The 20478-nt window shown below is 38.9% G+C and overlaps 1 protein-coding gene across 2 annotated transcripts in view; it reads left to right on the top strand.

Annotated features, from left to right (window-relative positions):
* DPP10 (dipeptidyl peptidase like 10) overlaps positions 1-20478 on the top strand; it is an 867655-nt gene that overhangs the window by 802002 nt on the left and 45175 nt on the right. For both annotated transcript variants that reach the window (XM_048869243.2, XM_048869242.2), the window contains exons 8-10: positions 2505-2625; positions 6342-6496; positions 11552-11649. In XM_048869243.2, coding sequence (XP_048725200.2) covers positions 2505-2625; positions 6342-6496; positions 11552-11649 — 374 coding nt within the window. The remainder of the gene's footprint in view (positions 1-2504; positions 2626-6341; positions 6497-11551; positions 11650-20478) is intronic.

Here is a 20478-nt window from a genome sequence, read left to right as displayed (position 1 = left end):
CTAACATTCTGAACTTCAAACTTAGACTCCGAGTACATAAAAAGTGGGGAGACACTTCTGCCTCTTCCCAGGTGTCCACCTACTGGCTCCTTCCTCTAATTCTTAGAAATACCAGAATAGACCAGGAGCCTGGACTGTAAAAAATATCACTTTGGTTTGCCATTAGCAACAGCAATGGAGTGAGAATGAATGAGGTGAAAACAGCCTCAAAACTCACTGTTATCAGAGCAAAGTGACAGACTCACTTCTGTCGTGTAGCTTTCCCTGAATGTCACTACAAGAAAAGAAATAAGATACAAGAGGAAGGATGTCGATAGAGAGAAGGGGCTGGCCATTTTAACAGGCTTCAAAAAGGTGGGCCAGTCTCTCCAGGTGTCAGAATAACAGCCGTGTTAGTCTGTATTCGCAAAAAGAAAAGGAGTACTTGTGGCACCTTAGAGACTAACCAATTTATTTGAGCATAAGCTTTCGTGAGCTACAGCTCACTTCATCGGATGCATACTGTGGAAACTGCAGAAGACATTATATACGCAGAAACCATGAAACAATACCTCCTCCCACCCCACTCTCCTGCTGGTAATAGCTTATCTAAAGTGATCACTCTCCTTACAATGTGTATGACAACCAAGTTGGGCCATTTCCAGCACAAATCCAGGTTTTCTCACCCTCCGCCCCCCCCTTCCCCCACACACACAAACTCACTCTCCTGCTGGTAATAGCCCATCCAAAGTGACCACTCTCTTTACAATGTGTATGATAATCAAGGTGGGCCACTTCCAGCACAAATCCAGGTTTTCTCACCCCCCCTCCAAAAACTACACACACAAACTCACTCTCCTGCTGGTAATAGCTTATCCAAAGTGACCACTCTCCTTACAATGTGTATGAAAATCAAGGTGGGCCATTTCCAACACAAATCCAGGTTTTCAAATGGCCCACCTTGATTATCATGCACATTGTAGGGAGAGTGGTCACTTTGGGTGAGCTGTTACCAGCAGGAGAGTGAGTTTGTGTGTGTATGGGGGTGGGGGGGTGAGAAAACCTGGATTTGTGCTGGAAATGGCCCACCTTGATTTTCATACACATTGTAAGGAGAGTGGTCACTTTGGATAAGCTATTACCAGCAGGAGAGTGAGTTTGTGTGTGTGTGTTTTGGGGGGGGGGTGAGAAAACCTGGATTTGTACTGGAAATGGCCCAACTTGGTTGTCATACACATTGTAAGGAGAGTGATCACTTTAGATAAGCTATTACCAGCAGGAGAGTGGGGTGGGAGGAGGTATTGTTTCATGGTCTCTGTGTATATAATGTCTTCTGCAGTTTCCACAGTATGCATCCGATGAAGTGAGCTGTAGCTCACGAAAGCTTACGTTCAAATAAATTGGTTAGTCTCTAAGGTGCCACAAGTACTCCTTTTCTCTCTCCAGGTGGTTCATGGCCCCTGCCAGCCAATGACAGCTTTCTGATCTCCTCAGAAGAATCTCAGCTCTAAGAAAAAGTTCTGGGGTTGGCTGGGAGGAACCAAGGAAAGATACTATAAAAGGACAGATGCAGGCCTCTTCCTGCTTCTCCTCCCTTGATTGTGTTAAATCCAGGACATGCTAGAGTGCTCTATATTTTAGCACTGAGGGAGGAGAAAACGACGGACTGCTTAAGGTGGTTGTAGCCTTCTCCCCTTTCATTGCTGCTGGGACAAATTGTTGGCAGAAGATATCTTATTTGAAGTTCAAGTTGCAGCCACTTGCCAAAAGATTCTGATTGCTGTCTGTGTCCTCACTGGTTCCTTGCCATTGAAGGGTGAGGGGTAAAAATAATGGAGAGAAGAAGAAAAGAGGGGAAGAAAAATGAGTAAAGAGAAATTCTTCCCAAACATCTACAGAGAAAAAAATAAGGAAACCAAACTTGACAATAGGGGGGTCATTATTATGATATGCTTTGTGTAAGATGTTCAGATACCAGTGAGGTGCATGGTTTAAGAACATAGAGAGAATCAAACAGTACTCAGTTCCTTAGTCTCATTCTTATTTCACTTAATTCCCAGATGTAATGTTACACCAGTGATGTATATCTGTAATTTATATTTGTAATCTATATCTATTGAGCTAAATCTATTTTCGTAGATGGAAATAAAGATATTTGTGCTGGATAAAAATGGGACTAACAAAATATTTCATAATCTATTTAATTGTAATAATATTTGACTTTTTAAACTCTTTACAACCTGGGTGGTTCTGGTGATTGTGAGAAAATTTGCTAAAGAGAGTAGAAATATTTGAGTTGGCATCATAGTTAAAAAGAAAACATTCTTGTGGCTCTGAATCCTAAAAGTTTTTTAGAAATTGATAATACCAGAAAATCTAGAGAGATCTTCAATGAAAATTAAGATGAAGTATTCTTTATACTGTTCTGAAACTGTGGAAATTGTATTTCTATCACTGGCATGAAAACATTCATTTATGTCTACCAACATGTTATTTCCCCCCTTTTTCAATTTTATCTAATCTAGATTTATATTTTTGAAAATAACATCTACTATCAACCTGATGTAAAGAGTAGCTCATTGCGACTGACATCCTCAGGAAAAGAAGGAATCATATTTAATGGAATTGCAGACTGGCTCTATGAAGGTAAGGTGGATAAATATAGCTGTTTATTAATACAGGGAAGAGATTCTTGTACAAAACCTACAGGAGAAAACTATTCATTCCATGACAATGGTGTCTGAAGCTATTTTGCTTTTTCTCTTCTTATTTTCTTGCAAAATTGCCTTCAGATCTTTGCATTAGCTCATATTTTCTATTGACTCACAACTTGGTTTGCATATAGTTATATTTTCTAGAGTGGGGGAGGGTCCCCAAAGTGCAGGGTAAAGAGCAATGAAAAAGCTTCGCAGCCGGAGCCCCACAAGACCGAGTCGGCTGGCATGGTCCAGACAGTTGTGTAGTTGCTGTGCAGACATCCCCTTAGGCTTCTTTGAAAACCCGAGCTCAAATGGACTCTCTGAAATAAGAATGGTAATTTACATTGTATAGAGGTTTAAATGTCTGTATTCAAAAGATTACCTACCTCAGGTTTTAACAGATTCCATTAATGTTTTGTAAGTATTTTACTAGGTCAGTGAAGTTCAAAACCAGAGAGAAGAGCATCTTTAGCATGGAAGATCATTTTAAATGCACTTCAGACACTGCAAATCTAATATGATTGCATATAAATTGGTATATTTAAGCATATAAAGTTAATTAAATCTGACCGAGCAGATCACCTTTTTGCTAAAACAAAGTATTGCTTGGGTGACATTCATGATTATTCAATACTTTGCTAGGCAACTTTGGGCCAAATTCTGCTAACCTTAAGGTGAATTGCACATACTTATAAGATGGTAGCCTGTGTGATATGCTCTGAATTGGGGGCAGTGTGGAGTTGCACTGTGCCAAAGATAATTCTGAATGCCTTCTGGAGATCTCCAAATTCACACTGCTCCCCTTTATGGAGTGCAGTATATTCCTTCCCACCCTCCACCCCAGGCAGCTGACCAGCTCTGCTGTTCAGCACTTAGGCAGACAAAGTTATGGTTCTGCCAATTCTCCAGTCTTTTCTGGGCAGCATGCATCCCTGGGGAGTAATTAGAGGTCAGCCTGACATTTATTTAGGTCATCTGGAAGGGAGAGGGAGCCTCCACCTGATGACTAGGTAAAGTCTAGCATAAGAGAAGCCCTGGTGAAGTCAATTGGACTATATTAAATATTGGTAAAGGTTACTCAAATATACTTACTTGTGGGTAGTGTAGTAGTGAGCAAAACCGTTCACAAGATTAAGAGATAGCATTGTGGGATGAGTGAAACTGGGGAAAAGAAAGAGTCAGGTTTCAGGAGGGACTGGGGTGAAGTTGCTGACAAACTTTGGAGCTCTGGCATGTAACACTGGCCAAGATCTCTTTCCTATGACTGTGCCTGCCTGCCACATCACTTATGGCTAAGGAAACACTCAATATAAACAAGGATTACAAAAGCTGGTCCTTAGTTAATAGAGAATGAACGAGGAGATTCTAATGCTATTGTAGATCCTTATGGCAAAGCTGCACCTATTGTTAAGACCAGATACTGTGAGAGAAATAAATACGTTAAAATTACCTGAATACAATATAAGTATATTGACTGCAAAGGGCCTCAGTATTTGTAGTATTTGTATACAGTAACTAAAGGGTAACAAGACCAATTTCTGTCATTTATGCCATGCCAATGCGGCATTTTTCAATTTCAACTTGATTGTGCATATCAGAAATTTATCTGTTATAAAAAAGGTTGGTGTGCATTTTTAGAAACTAAATTTTTTATTAAAGATAAATAGAATTGTTGACAGAACAAATTACTTTCTCTTACATAAGCATTAAAAGACTGGGTCAGAAATATAAATGATAAGAAAGAGAAGTAACTAGTTGAAAATGCACATATTAATGTTACATTTGCCGCTGATATTCTACCTGAGCTTTACACGTGTGTATGTAAAATAGTGCATGCACATACACTTGCCCATGCATTGAATGTGCATTGTAAAATTCCAGCACCTGTGTGCTCAGAGGTGTTAGAATTTCCATTCACAAAACTCACTGGAACATATGCTCATATGATGGTTTGCACCAGTCAATATATGTGTGTATCCACATGTGCAATTTTTAACACAAGTGGATATGTAGGGGTTGGAAATCAGGTCCATTAACCTCTCCAAAAAACATGGATTTTCAGCAAGGCCACAACTTTTCTTCTGTTTTAATATGAAGGAAGCAGGACACACTGATGCGGAGGTCCTGTATTTCCAGTTTACTGTTTCAATTGCTCCTCGTTAATCCCTGTCAGGACAGGCACTGGAAGCCACTTTGTGAGAGGCTCCCCCACCACAGAGGGGGCTCTGTGAATGAGGTAATATCCAGCAAAGGTTATACAGCCTTGTGGGGGGCTCGGAGGGGTAGCCTGGGACTGTGAGGTCTGCGTGGCCTCTCTCAAGTGATTTCACCCATTCTCAGGCTGTCCGATCCGTGCCCCATAGCTCTGATGCAGGTCCTGCTCCTAGAGAACGGTCTCCATGGATTCCGAGGAATAGGCTACAGTGGAATGGAAGAAGCTGTTCCCCTCCCCCCACCCACACTCACCATCTCTTTAACACTTGTGAGAGGGTGCACATGGGGGTCTTTCCAGGCACAAATCCCAGCATATTGTGGCATGCTGACTCTTTTCTTCTTTCCTAGGTAACTTGTTAATTTAAGCGGTACTCTGCCAGCAGTAGATATATATGAAATATTGTGTGGTAGCATCAGGCATATAGCTGATTGAATACCTCACAATTATATTAATGGACATTCAGATGAATTCCAAATAGCCACTCATTTTGACCTTATTTGTGTGGCTTTTTCATTTGCAATTCATAAATACTCACATTTCTGGGCTTTGGTTTACAGAAGTATTTGGGAGTGTCTGTTCTTTGTGTGAATATCCTTATTTAAATACAAACAGCGGTGTTTTAGAACAAACCAAAATGTTTGCCATATGAATGTTCATAGTCAGGGAGCAGAAAGAATATTCTGTAACTCAGGCAATCAATCACACATGAACAGCAATTAGTGAATATTCTGAATGGACAGCTTGTGAATACTCCAAATTTTGGTTTCATACACACAGCTGAAATTTCTGTACAACACACTGTTCACTGAAAAAGTACAAATCGTAAATTAGCTAGTTAAAAAAAATCAAAGTCTGATCACAGACTAAAAGTAAAAGAGCTAAATTAGTCAGATCTAGTGCTGGGCAGGAACTGGATTTTTCATTTGGCTGGGAATTCAGTAATTTTAAAAAAGAAAGAAAGAAATCCATTCCAAAACAGAATAAAACAAAACAAAAATCAAAATTTCATGCAAAATGAGGTTCAATAAAACTGAAGGTTTTCCTCAAATTAAAGAATAAAATATAAATAACTGGATAGAATGATATTAGTGCTAAAAATGCCTTTAAATTCTATTGTGCAAATCATTTACAAAAAGAATTAAACATAAAAAATGGATAGAATGATAGTAGGGCTAAATATAAGGCAATAATAATCATCCCACTTATGCAGGTAATTCCACTGATATCATTGGGAATACTCATCTGAGTAAAAACTCATAATTTAGCCTATAATGGTCCTTAATATTCAGGCAATTCAGTCCAGGATAATTTTCAATATTTCTTTATAATTACAACAGCTGCATTGCAACAAAGCATAGAAACAATATAAAATGCAAATGAATGAGTTGGTAATCTGAATCACACAATAGTTACTTCTATGAATTTCCAAGAATATGCATCTGTTTCAGAGGAGCTTCTTCACTCTCATGTTGCCCACTGGTGGTCCCCGGATGGAGAAAGGTTGGCATTCCTGATGATAAATGACACTTTGGTACCAAACATGGTTATTCCTCGGTTTACTGGAGGTCTGTATCCCAAAGGAAAGCACTATCCGTATCCTAAGGTAAGTAACGTCTAAGTGCAATCTACAGACCTTTTGCACACTTCAGTGAACCGACTGATAGCATTCTGCATTGCTGAAGGACTGTTTCTACATAGTAAAAGAAGCTGCTTGTGTTGATGTGGCAGTAAAAGGAATAGCATTCAGGGTTATGCTATTTCAAATAGAGTTATAAAGCTTTTTGCTAGACAGAAATCATTAGGTCAGGATGAGACGTACAGTCTGTTTCATGCTAATATATGATTGGTGTATGCTCCAGCTTTTGAATGAAGAATGAAATGATCAGAAGGAGTCAAGAAAAAATGCTGCCAGAATTGCCTTTGAACAGCACAGAGTAGTAGTATATAGATGGATGAAGCATAAGAGGTTTCTGATAATACAGAGTATCCTAGTATCTGACTGCTACTTTTCATCAAGCCATGGAATTATAAACAGGAATGAGAGGCCTTGGTTGGATAAAATAAGCATTGATATGAACTTTCCCCAAGTCTTTAAACTTAACAGAACCAAACCTTTCAGTGAGGTTCAAAAACTTGGATAAGGAGCGCCTGTCTTTTGTGATGAGGAGAGATCTGCAGGTCTAAACATGAGACTCTCTGATACCAGAATTAGAATCCTCCTAATTTCCTATTTGCTCCCCATAAACCCTCCCCCAAGGTTCCCCTGCTCAAAGTCTCCATATTCACTTACCTTTGTTACACTATATATTAAGTTCCTAAACCTTGGCAGCCTCTTTGCTGGGTTCTGGCTACCACACTACTTTAGCTGTATCTCACATGTATTACTTAAGTTCAATATACAGGCAAGCTGAAGAAGAAAATACTAGGATGTTATATATAGAAAAGACATCATAGTCCTGATTCCCCTTGCCTATAAGCACGCTTTATGACTATGTAACCCCATTGACTTCAGTGAAGTTATACCAGATTTATATCCATGAGCAGAGAAATCAGGCTTTTATAAGTAGCTGTGGCAGGGTCTATGGCCCATTTCAGGGACAATTTGCAGCTTACAGTCAAGAAAGCCTGGGCACAATCAAGAAGCACCCTATCTCACGCTGGGGGCGAGGCTATATATAAACAGGAAAAGGAAGCCCAGGAGGAGAGATAAGGAACTGGAAGCCATGCTGGTTGTTATGGGCTGCAGGCTCACTCACACTTCAAGACACTAGCTTGACCTAGGCCTTAGTGACTTTGTTTTCTGACTATGAGTTTAGTTTCACTCAGGTAAAAGCCTTAGAAATTTGGTTAAGCTGCTGCTTCCCCAGTCTGATGTCTAAGGGAATGGAGAAAGCCTATCTGCCTCCTAGAAAAATAAGGAAACCAAGAGCATTAATTTGGAAGCCTTCTTAAAGGGGATGATTTTCTTTGTTAGTTTGGTTTTGGTCTCTCCTTGTTGGATTTTATGCAGTAAAATGCAAATATGTAGAATGGGAGCTGGCTTCTTTGAAGGACGTACAGTGATTGCTGAGACACCAAAACAGCATAATGTGCAGTAGGTAGGTATTTTCATTAAAAATGTTAAACGTTCAAAACGTAAAGAAAGTAGCAATAGTTCAGTGTATAGATTAAAGATTTGGGTATGATTTTCAAAAATATTTAAGTTTCATTTTCATAAATGACTTGGGCATGCAGAAATCAAAGTCCCATTGATTTTCCTAAGTCACTTAAGTAGTCTTGAAAATTTTAACCTTGCTTCTTCTCCAATTGAAATCAATTGGAGTTGACCCATTATCTTTAAAGGAGGAAAGATCAGACCTTAAAAATACCTATGATTTTCTTAAGAAACAGCATTCTAGAATGGCAATTATGATTATTATTTAGTACGATAGAACCTAGGAGCACCAGTCATGCAATTCTGCCAGCTTTGATGTCTAAAAACAATTAATCAACCAAAAAAAATATACAAGGAACTCTTTTTTAAAAAAAAATTAGCACTACAAAGAAGTGAAAAATCTCAAAGCATTAGCAATTAAGCACAAAAGAGATGCACAATATTATTTCAGTAATCTCATTAATGAAAAACATTATCTTCATTTAATTTGTCTATTCAATAACAATTTAGCTTCCAGTTAAACATAATTTATTAATTAAGCTTGTGGTTAGGCAACATGGATAGTTAAAAGTTGTTGTTTAATACAGGATTTCACTTTACGTTATGCAGAAACTGTGACATGCTCACTTGGGATCTCACTCTGCAGTCCTTACTCACACACAGTAGTAATTACTCAAGACAATAATCCTGTGGAGTGTAAAGGAGTAAGTGCGAGTAAGGGTACCAGAATAAGGACATCTGTAGGGTTGACATGCTTGGAATTAAATGTGCGTTATATTTTCCACCTAGGAGCATATAATGAATGATATAATCCATTGCCAGAGAGGTAGAGTGAACCATTTTTGAATTAAAAACAAAAAACCTTCAATTGAACCTTCAATTACAGACCTTTGCACCATAACTCACATGAGTCATCTCTCTGCAGTTAATGGAGCCTACTCACATGAGGAAAGTTACCCATGTCTTTTTGTGTTTCAAAGATCAGCCCGTCATTTTGCGGACACATGAACTTCTAGAGACTCAACCTAAGTGATCGTCTAAATTTCATGTTTGCCTATAATTGGTTCAAACATACATCTGACTCCTGTCCTGCACCTCTCAGATATGGGTGGACATGGGATTTAGGCTAGAAATGTGATGAGATGAGTGCAATTTCCAAAGAAAATGTGTGTTGGTATTTCAGTGAGGCATCTTTTAAAGACCACACTGGGTCTGTAAATATCCCTACAATGAGCGAAGTGCACACAAGCTAGTTTTTTAACTAATAGTGGTAAAAATTGTGGGTTCGATCATTTTTTCTTGATCCACAAATACTTTTGCCCATTCTGCATTAACAGGAAGTCCCCTCCTCTGCAGCAGCGGCATTGCCGCTTCTTCTGCTTCCCTGGGGCTCCTTGGAAAACTCTCTGTGGGTCCTGAAATCTGCACAGTAGAGAGGGGTTGGGCAAAGTGGGAAATAGTGCAGGATAAGGGGCTTTACAGCATCTTCCCACTGGCCCTGCGGAGCCCAAAGTTAACAGTACTCAATTTTCTGACTCTCTTCCCCCCACACACACAACCCACCTGAAGAGAGTAAGGAGACTCTGGTGATGGTCACCACCTGGAGAAGCTCTACCGGGGTTACGTTGCCAGAGAATGGAGATGGGAGGAGTCTGTAATGGAACTCTGGAGCGGCCGTGGATTGAAGTACAGCACATCACACACGGGGTCTTGACTTCCTGTGGATCCTCAGTCTTTATGACCTTGCCATAGGACCCTTCCCCACACCCTAAAAAAAAAATGGGAAGAAATGCAGTGAAGATTTGTTCTTCCCTAGCTCCCTACCATTTACGTTAAATTATCCGTATCCTTTTTTCAACAAGATGATTAGCCAGCACATGATTACTTTGGGGATGCTAATTTAAGGAGAGCTACATTTATTTCTGTGTGGAACACAGGCTCCACAGTAAGCCATGAATGATTCTAATAAGACATAATATTTTAACAGTTCTAGCAGCTACGGAGTGAACCCACATAGATACCTAGTAGCTTGATCCCAGAATAAAAAAAAAAAAAACGTATCCAGATCTAAAAGCCATTTTATTCTGTAAAACTGAAAAGAGGATATGATTTTACATTTGTGGAAAGTACAAGCAGGAGTCCCATTACCACTCCAAATTAACTGAGCATTTCAGAGCTACTCGGAAGCAGGCAAACTGCAAATAGATATTTTATTATATTTTACAAAATCTTAGAAAGTTCTACAATCTAGTGTTTATTTATTGGGGTAGTGCCTCCGAAACCCAGTCATGAATCCGGACTCCACTGTGGTAGGTGCTGTACAGATCCAGAGGAAAAAGATGTTCCCTGCCCAAGAGTTCACAATCTAAATCTCAATACAAGACAAAAGACAACATGACTACAACAGGCAGATGGAGGAACCCAAGGAAACAATGAGACAACATTCATTACCATGATAGGCAGTAATCTGAGTAATATCTATATTATTGATAATGTGAACCTCAAAATATTTGAAGGTGCAGGATACCATCTGACCTACCTTCCTCTCCTCCCCAAGACATTCCATCCACCACCACCAATTCTATTTATCACCCTCTCTTTGATTGTTCCCCTTTTGTCAGCAGCAGTCTTTAGAGACATGAGAGATCCTAATGGTTCTTCCTTGGCTGCCCCTAGCATGAATGTCCAGGTTTGAATATTAGATCTATTACTAGAACATTATTACAAAGCTCATTTAAACTGGACTTTTAACTACCCAACAAGAAAGAATGCCAACGGTGCTTTCTTGGGATGTATGCATCTTCCTGCTACAGTTTCACATGGTCTTACCTTCTGGAATCTTAGGGCTAGTCTACATGGTGCAGCAAAGCACTCTAGAGGGATGTGGATTTTAAAGCAGTTTAAGGTGTTGCACTCTAACTGCCCCATGTAGATCCTGATGGCAGGCTCTTAAGAGGGCTACATTAATGCAAACTAGATACCTTTTAGAGCACACCATCATGGTTTGCCCAGGGTAGCTAGAACTCATCACATTAGAGCTCTCTACAAATCACAGCCCTCTAAAGTGCTTTGCTGTGTAGACAACCCCTAAATCCTAAACACCATGGGGTATATTCTGCCTTTGAACATGCATAATTCTGATAAAATATTAATGGAATTTCCATCTACATACAGAACTCACAAAATACTTTTTTAGTGTCATTTGAGTGGTCAATTTTTTTTGCATTACGGTATCTGTCTTCAGTGAATAGCAGCATGATCGATAGTATATACTCACTACTTTGGGTTTTGAGCTACATTTTCAATTGTGTAGTTGATTGACTCAGCAATTTGTGGGAGATAATGAGACAGAATTTTATTGTTTTCAATTGAAGATCACTTTAAGGGTTTTCAGGTTATGAAAAACATATTGAAATATATGTATTCCTTAAGTATATTTAGCTGTCAGTATTTCCAGTGCCTCTACATTACATGCTAAAATTTCTACTTCCTTTTTTTTCAAAGGCAGGTCAAACAAACCCAACAGTAAAGCTGTTTGTAGTCAATCTATATGGACCAACACATACACTGGAACTCATGCCACCTGACAGCTTTAAATCAAGGTATGTAATTTAATTGTTTTGCGAAACTCACGACTATCTCTGAGACCATCTCTTTCTTTATAGACCAACACAAAAGCTCAATTTAACTCGAGAGCTCTTGATATTCATCCCCAGGGCTGAGCATGGTGATGAGCACAGTATTAGAATCTGAATAGAATAGAACTCCATGGGATGGGCATCCTTAGTGGAAGTCCCAAGTATGTAGAATATGCACCTTTCTGAGATCCATCAGAGCCCAAATTTATTTTCGATTTATTGCACTAGATATTTACCTCATCAGGGAGCTAAGATTCTAGAGAAATGGTAGAGGGCAGAGGGTTGTGAACAGAGATTTTGCTTGAGGTCAGTGTAGAACAGAATTATGCCATTTGTTTGCCCTGTTCCCACTTGCTGGCAAAGTTGGTTTCAGTTTCTGTGATGCACCTGGAAAATACAACAATGGGTGCATTATCAATAAATAAAATAAATACATTTTGATAAACTTTTTTAAAATGTAAAGTGATATATTTAGGAACTTTTCAAATCATTAGACATAAAGGATTTAGTTTATTCCTGCAGCCATATCACCTGTCAGATCCAAGCAGATCACATAAACTAAGCTGTGATCCTGTCCGATCACATAGGCTAGGCTGTGTTGGACTTTGTCAATGTCTGCTACAGAGATCTCTGGGCATAAGTAGGTGCTTCAGGAAATAGTGAGATGATTTACTAGGTGTGACTCCTCCTCCTTTTGAGTCAGTACTGAAGTAGTGACAGCATGGTGCTGCCAGGAATTGTCCTGCTGAAGTTACTGTCTTTTGCATGAGGCATAAAGCTGAGCTCTTGACCCCCTATGCTTATTAAAGATCTTTTGGAACTTGCTTTAAGGACAGGAGAGTTTTAATTAAAGTCTTCCAGCCAAATTCCAATTTATATCATTATATTCTGCCAGCCTAAATTCCCATTGCAGCTTCAGCTCGCTATGATAGTCCATTTTACTTCTTGCCCTAAATTGTTAGGTAATGTTATTTGGTGCTATTGAACAGCGCTGACTGCTTTCTAGAGGTAAAGGAGGCCGTCACTGTGTATCATCACCTTGCCCTTCATCACAGAACAGTTTGAGGCTTATTTAAATATTATTAAAATAGTTTGAGCTCTCCTGCTAAAAGGTGGTAAATAAGATAAAGAATTATGTTACCACTAGTCCAAAAAAGCAGGGCATACACTTTGTTGTTTGTGCAGTCCTGCAAAGCCTGAACGGTTTTACAGTTTTTAACGGGTTCTTTGAAATGGCCATGACATTAACACTATGGGCCTGAATTATCAGTTTCATACTGCTATAACTTCATTGACATCAGTAGAGCTACACCAGAGTCCTATGGTAATAATTCAGGGGTGAATCAGGTCCTGTTAGTTGCACATGCTGGCATGAATACTTACTGTTTAGATAAAAGGAATGATTTTGAATGGACTGTGCTTGCTGAAAATAGATTTTCTCTCTGAAAATGGAGCCTTTTATGAAAGACATGAACACAAATCAAATGTTTGCTAGCTGGTCACTGGCAGAAGCAACAGCATATGCCCTTCTAAATGAGCTAAAAAAACCCCAACAACCAAAAAACAAAAACTGGAGAACAAACTCTTAAATGAAATGGATTAAAATCGTTCTTTAAATCGTACAAAGCCAGTGAAAGTATCAATTATATACAGTGGAATTCTTGAAATCTTCAAGAAAAGAAAAAAGAAGCACATAAATTTACCAGTTTTGTAAATTCATTCTTGCTCCTTAAGTGATCTGTTTCTCTCAGAGTAAAACAAAATTGAATTAATTAAATGAATATTGACATTGTTCAGTCTTTCTTTCCATCCTGAGCTGTAAAGCTAGCAACAACTGAATTCACAGACTGTCCTGTGTGGTCCTACAGGGACTCACTTCCCAGAGTTTGAGACTTTGGTGTGAAGCTCACTCTAGCTTTACTAAGACTAATGTTAACATTCTCAGTTCTCTTTGGGATACACTCAGTTAAAAAAAATCCATTCTGCTGTTGCATCATGGAAACCAGAGCAAGGCTGTACAAACCTGGAAAAATCAATTTTAATTTTACCTATTAAAGCATAATGCCCTAGTTATCTAAAATAGAAAGTTGACATAGGTATGAGTCAAGCATCGTTTGAAAGTTGTGATCTGCAACTCGCATTCAGGTAAACTGAATGTTTGTCAATCTGAGTCTTACGTGCACATAAAACATGTACAAACATGAGAGAAGTCAAGAGTTGGGCAGGGCTTTTAATGATTCTGACGCTTTAGTACTAACTTGTTTCAGGAATCAGTGTTTTGCAGTCCCATTAGTAATAAGATCAGCAGCGTGTTTCTCAAAAAAACAGTAATGGGAACCTTTAAAAATTCTCTAGAGTTCGGTTCACTTTTAGGGATATTTTTTATATAGAACTTTTAGCAAAAAAGTCTTTCTGAAAATAGATATTGTGCATGCCTTAACCACTAAAGGTGACATATACTTCTCTGTGTTCCCCTAAAGCCTCACTTAGGGTGAGGAATTTAGGCCCAGATCTTTGAGTGCAGTTGAATCATGCTCAGTGCAGGATCTGAGAGGGTGGCAAAGCATGATCTAGAATCTTGTTAGATCCCTAACATAAGTGAGAGCAGCTTCAGGGCTGCTTTAACCTATCCTGGCTGCAAAAGCCCCATTGAAGCCTTCTTCCAGCCCAGAATTGCCTAAGTGCTCTGGGCATTTCCCCCCTATACATGAGGTTGTCGAGTATGGTGTAAACTGGCAGTATGAGACTGGGATTTACCTATGCAAGCATGTCCCTGAAGTAAATTACTGCTTTACACTGCGAAAGTGGTACAAAGGAGCTGGAGACCCAGTGTCAACAATCTCATCCTTAAAGTGTCTGTGTTCTGAAAAGTAACTGCAAAAATTGTATCACTCAATGTTTCTATTCACAGTGTGTAACTAGATCCGTTCTTCTTCAATGACATAGTTTTTTACTACATTTTATGTCTCTCAATTTCTTGGGGCCCATACAAGGAGTAATGTCTGTGCAATACACAGAATTGTTGACTAAGAACCCAATTCTGTCCATGGAATGGATGTTTTGCTCTTGATTTTAATGGGACTAGGATCAGGTCCTATGTTCCAATTGTAAAGCCAAATCTCAGTTACCTATACCTTTGCAATCTTCAAAGACAGATGTCAATAGCACAGTCAGGATGAAAAGATGTCATGGTATTTTTTTTTCGAATCAAGTTATAAACACTCAAAAAATTGGATTTGTGTAAATACAGATAAAATGTAATAACCCTGCTACGAGACTCCACTATCATCTTCATTGTTTGCAGTATTTCCACATCATCAGATTCATTTATATATGTATTTTCTGTTTGTGAATGTGGGGGATGGGGTAGTTAGATATTTAAGAACTGGAAGGAACCTCAAGAGGTCATCTAGTCCAGTCTCCTGCACTCATGGCAGGATTAAGTATTATCTAGACCATCCCTGAAAGGTGTTTGTCTAACCTGCTCTTAAAAATATCCAATGATGGAGACTCCGCAACCTCCCTAGGCAATTTATTCCGGTGCTTAGCCACCCTGACAGTTTGGAAGTTTTTCCTAATGTCCAACCTAAACCTCCCATGCTGCAATTTAAACCCATTGCTTCTTGTCCTATCCTCAGAAGTTAAGAAAAACATATTTTTTCTTCCTCCTCCTTGTAACAACCTTTTACATACTTGAAAACTGTTATCATGCCCCCTCTCAGTCTTCTCTTTTCGAGACTAAACAAACCTATTTTTTTCAATCTTCCCTCATAGGTCATGTTTTCTAGACCTTTAATCATTTTTGTCACTCTTCTCTAGACTCTCCAATTTGTCCACATTCTTCCTGAAATGTGGCACCCAGAACAAAGGCACTTGCAACCCTTCGCAGCTTGGTATCATCCACAAACTTTATAAGTGTACTCAGTATGCCATTATCTAAATCACTGATGAAGATATTGAACAGATCCAGACCCAGAACTGATCCCTGCGGGACCCCACCCATTATACCCTTCCAGCATGACTGTGAACCACTGATAACTACTCTCTGGAAACGGTTTTCTAACAAGTTTTGTACCCAGTTTACAATAGGTCCATCTAGGTTGTATTTCCCTAGTTTGTTTATGAGACAGTCATGCGAGACAATATCAAAAGCTTTAGTAAAGTAAAGATATACCACGTCTACCACTTCCCCCCATCCACAAGGCTTGTTACCCTGTCAAAGAAAGCTATCAGGTTGGTTTGACACGATTTGTTTTTGACAACTTTTGACCGTTACTTATCACCTTATGATCTTCGAGATGTTTTCAAATTGATTGCTTAATTATTTGCTTCTTTATCTTTCCAAGCAGAGAAGTAAAGCTGACTAGTCTGTAATTCCCTGGGTTGTCCTTATTTCCCTTTTTATAGATTGGCACTATATTTGCCCTTTTCCAATCTTGTGGAATCTCTCCTATCTTCCATGACTTCTCAAAGATAATTGCTAATGCCTCAGATATCTCCTCAGTCAGCTCCTTGAGTATTCTAGGATGCATTTCATCAGGCCCTGGTGACTTGAAGACATCTAATTTGTACAAGTAATTTTTAACTTGTTCTTTCCCTATTTTAGCCTCTTCTGATCCTACCTCATTTTCATTGGCATTCACTATGTGAGACATCCAATCACCACCAACCTTCTTGGTGAAAACTGAAACAAAGAAGTCATTAAGCACCTCTGCCATTTCCAGATTTTCTGTTATTCCCCTTCTCCCCCCCCACCCCTGCCCAATTGAGTAATGGGCCTACTCTGTCCTTGGTCTTCCTCTTGCTTCTAAAGTATTTGTACAATGTTTTCTTGGTACCCTTTTTGTATCCAGCTAGTTTGATCTCATCTTATGCCTAGGCCTTTCTAATTTTGTCCCTACATACTTGTGTTATTTGTTTATATTCATCCTTTGTAATTTGACCTAGTTTCTACTTTCTGTAGGACACATTTTTTTTTTAATTTTTAGATCATTGAAGATCTCCTGGTTGAGCTAGGGTGCTCTCTTGCCATACTTCCTATCTTTTCCATACAGCAGGATAGTTTGCTCTTGTGCCCTTAATAATGTCACTGAAAAACATTTAAATGTTTCAATTTGAAATGACTTTTTGTTTAGAAATGTCCTTCAAGTTCATGGAAGAATAAATAAATAAATTCTGAAATCAATATGAAACATTTTGTTTCAGGTCGAATTAAACTTTTTGTTTGACTTGAAATGATTTTTTTTAACTTTTCAATTCATTGTCTCCCCTACCCCCCAACCCCGATTTTTCAGAAATACCAGCAAAGCAACAAATCAATGATTTCCACAGCTCTAGCTCTAGTCCTAGCTCTGCTTATAGACTTGTTATGTGATGGGAGAATTCATTCCACCCTCTGTCCCCTCATCTTTAAAATGGTAGTAACAATCTACCAACAATCTAACCTACCTCACAGGCTTGTTGTAAAAGAGTAAGCCATTAAGATCAACATAGCAAATGGATGGAACATGTTATGTAAATGCAAAGAACTAAAGTATTGTAATTTAATCATAGACATTATGGTCATCTGATCCTTCCCATTGAATACTTTCAATTCCTTAAGCCCTTATCTGTCATAAATTTCCTATTTAAATTATTATTTATGTTATTTGTGTGTATTAGGGTAATAACCGGGACCAAACTAAGACTGATAACTCATTCTTCTAGGTGCAGTGCAAACACATGGTAAAAGTCCCTTCCCCAAAGAGCTTAGCATCTAAGTAGACAAGAGAGATGTAGAACATAAGAACAGCCATACTGGGTCAGACCAAAGGTCCATCTAGCCCAGTATCCTATCTTCTGACAGAGGCCAATGCCAGGTGCCCCACAGGGAATGACTAGAACAGGTGATCAGCAAGTGATCCATCCCCTGTTGCCCATTCCCAGGTTCTGGCAAACAAAGGCTAGGGACACCATCCCTCCCCATCCTGGCGAATAGCCATTGATGGACCTATCCTCCATGAATTTATCTGGTTCTGTTTTGAACCCTGTTTTATTCTTGGCCTTCACACATCCTTTGTCAAAGAGTTCCACAGACTAACTATGTGTTGTATGAAAAAAATGCTTCATTTTGTTTGTTTTAAAACTGCTGCCTATTAATTTCATTTGGTGACCCCTAGTTCTTGTAGTATGAGAAAGCGTAAATAACACTTCCTTATTTACTTTCTCCCCACCAGTCATGATTTTATGAGTCAAGATGATTCAGTCTTATCCCCCCTTAGTCGTCTCTTTTCCAAGCTGAAAAGTCCCAGTTTTATTAATTTCTCCTTACATGGAAGCCATTCCATCCCCTTAATCATTTTTGTTGCCCTTTTCTGAACCTTTTCCAATTCCAATATATCTTTTTTGAGAGGGGGCGACCACATCTGCACACATTATTCAAGATGTGGGCATACCGTGGATTTATATAGAGGCAGTATGATATTTTCTGTCTTATCTATCCCTTTCTTAATGATTCCCAACATTCTGTTTGCTTTTTTGACTGTTACTGCACATTGAGTGCATGTTTTCAGAGAACTATCCACAATGACTCCAAGATTTCTTTCTTGAGTGGTAACAGCTAATTTAGACTCCATCATTTTACATGTATAGTTGGGATTATGTTTTCCAATGTGCATTAGTTTGCATTTATCAATACTGAATTTCATCTGCGAGGTTGTTGCCCAGTCACCCAGTTTTGAGAGATCCTTTTGTAGCTGTTCACAGTCTGCTTGGGACGTAACTGTCTCGAGTAGTTTTGTATCATCTGCAAATTTTGGCACCTCAGTGTTTACCCCTTTTTCCAGATCATTTATGAATATGTTGAATAGGACTGGTCCCACTACAGACCCCCGGGGGGACACCACTATTTACCTCTCTCCACTCTGAAATCTGACCACTTATTCCTACCCTTTGTTTCCTATCTTTTAACCAGTTACTGATCCATGAGAGGACCTTTCCTCTTATTCCATGACAGCTTACTTTGCTTAAGAGCCTTTGGTGAGGGACCTTGTCAAAGGCTTTCTGAAAATCTAAGTACACTGTATCCACTGTATCTCCCTTGTCCACATGCTTGTTAACCCCCTTAAAGAATTCTAGTAGATTAGTGAGGCATGGTTTCCCTTTACAAAAACCATGTTGACTCTTCCCCAACAAATTATGTTCATCTATGTGTCTGACAACTTTGTTCTTTACTATAGTTTGAACCAGTTTGCCCGGTACTGAAGTCAGACTTACTGGCCTGTAATTGCCAGGATCCCCTCTGGGGCCCTTTTTAAAAATTGGCGTCATATTAGGTATCCTCCAGTCATTTGGTACAGAATCTGATTTAAATGACAGGTTAGAGACTACAGTTAGTAGTCCTGCAATTTCACATTTGAGTTCCTTCAGAACTCCTAGGTGAATACTATCTGGTCCTGGTGACTTAGTACTCTTTAGTTTATCCATTTGTTCCAAAACCTCCTCTAATGACATATCATTCTGGGAGAGTTCCTCAGATTAGTCACCTAAAAAGAATGGCTCAATCTCCCTCACATCCTCAGCCATGAAGATCCGTGCAAAGAATTCATTTAGTTTCTCCGCAATGGCCTTATCATCCCTGAATGTTCCTTTAGCATCTCAGTCATCCAGTGGCCCCACTGCTTGTTTATCAGGCTTCTTGCTTCTGATGTACACAGTGTGGAAGACAGGAAGTATTATTGCCCCCATTTTGCAAATGGGGAACTAAGCCACAAACATATTAAGATAAGAGGTACTTAGCACCCACAACTCCAGCTATAGTTAATGGTAGCAGCAGTTGCCTAGCATTTCTGAAAATCAGGCCCTAAGGCCCCGTTCCTCAAACACCTTTAAATGCCTAAGCACTTGGAAGATCTGGGCCTAAGTGACTTGTCCAAAGTCACTCAGGGAGTCTGTGGTAGATCCATCAAACTGTATCTCCTGAGTCCCAGTTTTTTTTCCTTAACCAAAAGACTAGCTTTCTTTCAATATAGCACGCAACAGTACTTGATTGTAATGAGTTTGGTTACCTTGCAGGGTTCATTTCTAGTTGCACAGTATTAACTTTTGCATCAGTGTCCATAAGTGCAAAAATTTCCCATTAGTACTCATAAATGCATATAGTACCTCTTTCTAATACACAGCAGTATAAATAATTTAAAAACACAATATATATTTTAGGAACTCATTCGTAGGACAAGAATCTAGTGTTTAACTTTCTTAGCAGACAATCTGCCAGCAAACTAAAAGAGCAACACAGCGTAGCTTGTTCATGCTAGCACACGCTGTACTTATTCAACCAGATCCACAACTACTTCATACAGTCACCATACACTAGGGTACACCATCATTCCATTGCCACAAGTTTTAAGTAACAGAAACTTCCTGCTACTGTAATCGGTAGATATGTTTCACAACCTATTCATTGGCTCTAAATTAGACTTCAATTACTTCATTATAGCAAATTGTCTGAATTTGCAAAATTGGATTTTTTTCTTGGACAGATTCTTATTTTAAAGCTCAAAACATTTTTTTCAAACTATTCTAATTCAAATCTAAGTATCCACTCTTCAGGCGAATTTAGATTGTGAATGTAACTATGCTTTCAGAGTAATTCAATGCAAATCCCTTTTCTTTGTTCAGATTACTGTCTCTGTTGACTTTGCTAAGCACTTAGCATGGCAGGCAATAAGATAATGCACATATCTTCTCATTCACTATGTTTCCCAAACGCACAAGTGAGATAGGAGGATCATACATTTTTAAATGATAATTAAT

The sequence above is a fragment of the Caretta caretta genome, chromosome 11 (genome assembly GCF_965140235.1).
Source record: "Caretta caretta isolate rCarCar2 chromosome 11, rCarCar1.hap1, whole genome shotgun sequence".
In the NCBI taxonomy this organism is placed as follows: Eukaryota; Metazoa; Chordata; order Testudines; family Cheloniidae; genus Caretta; species Caretta caretta.
This window is presented reverse-complemented; position numbering and strand designations above follow the sequence as displayed.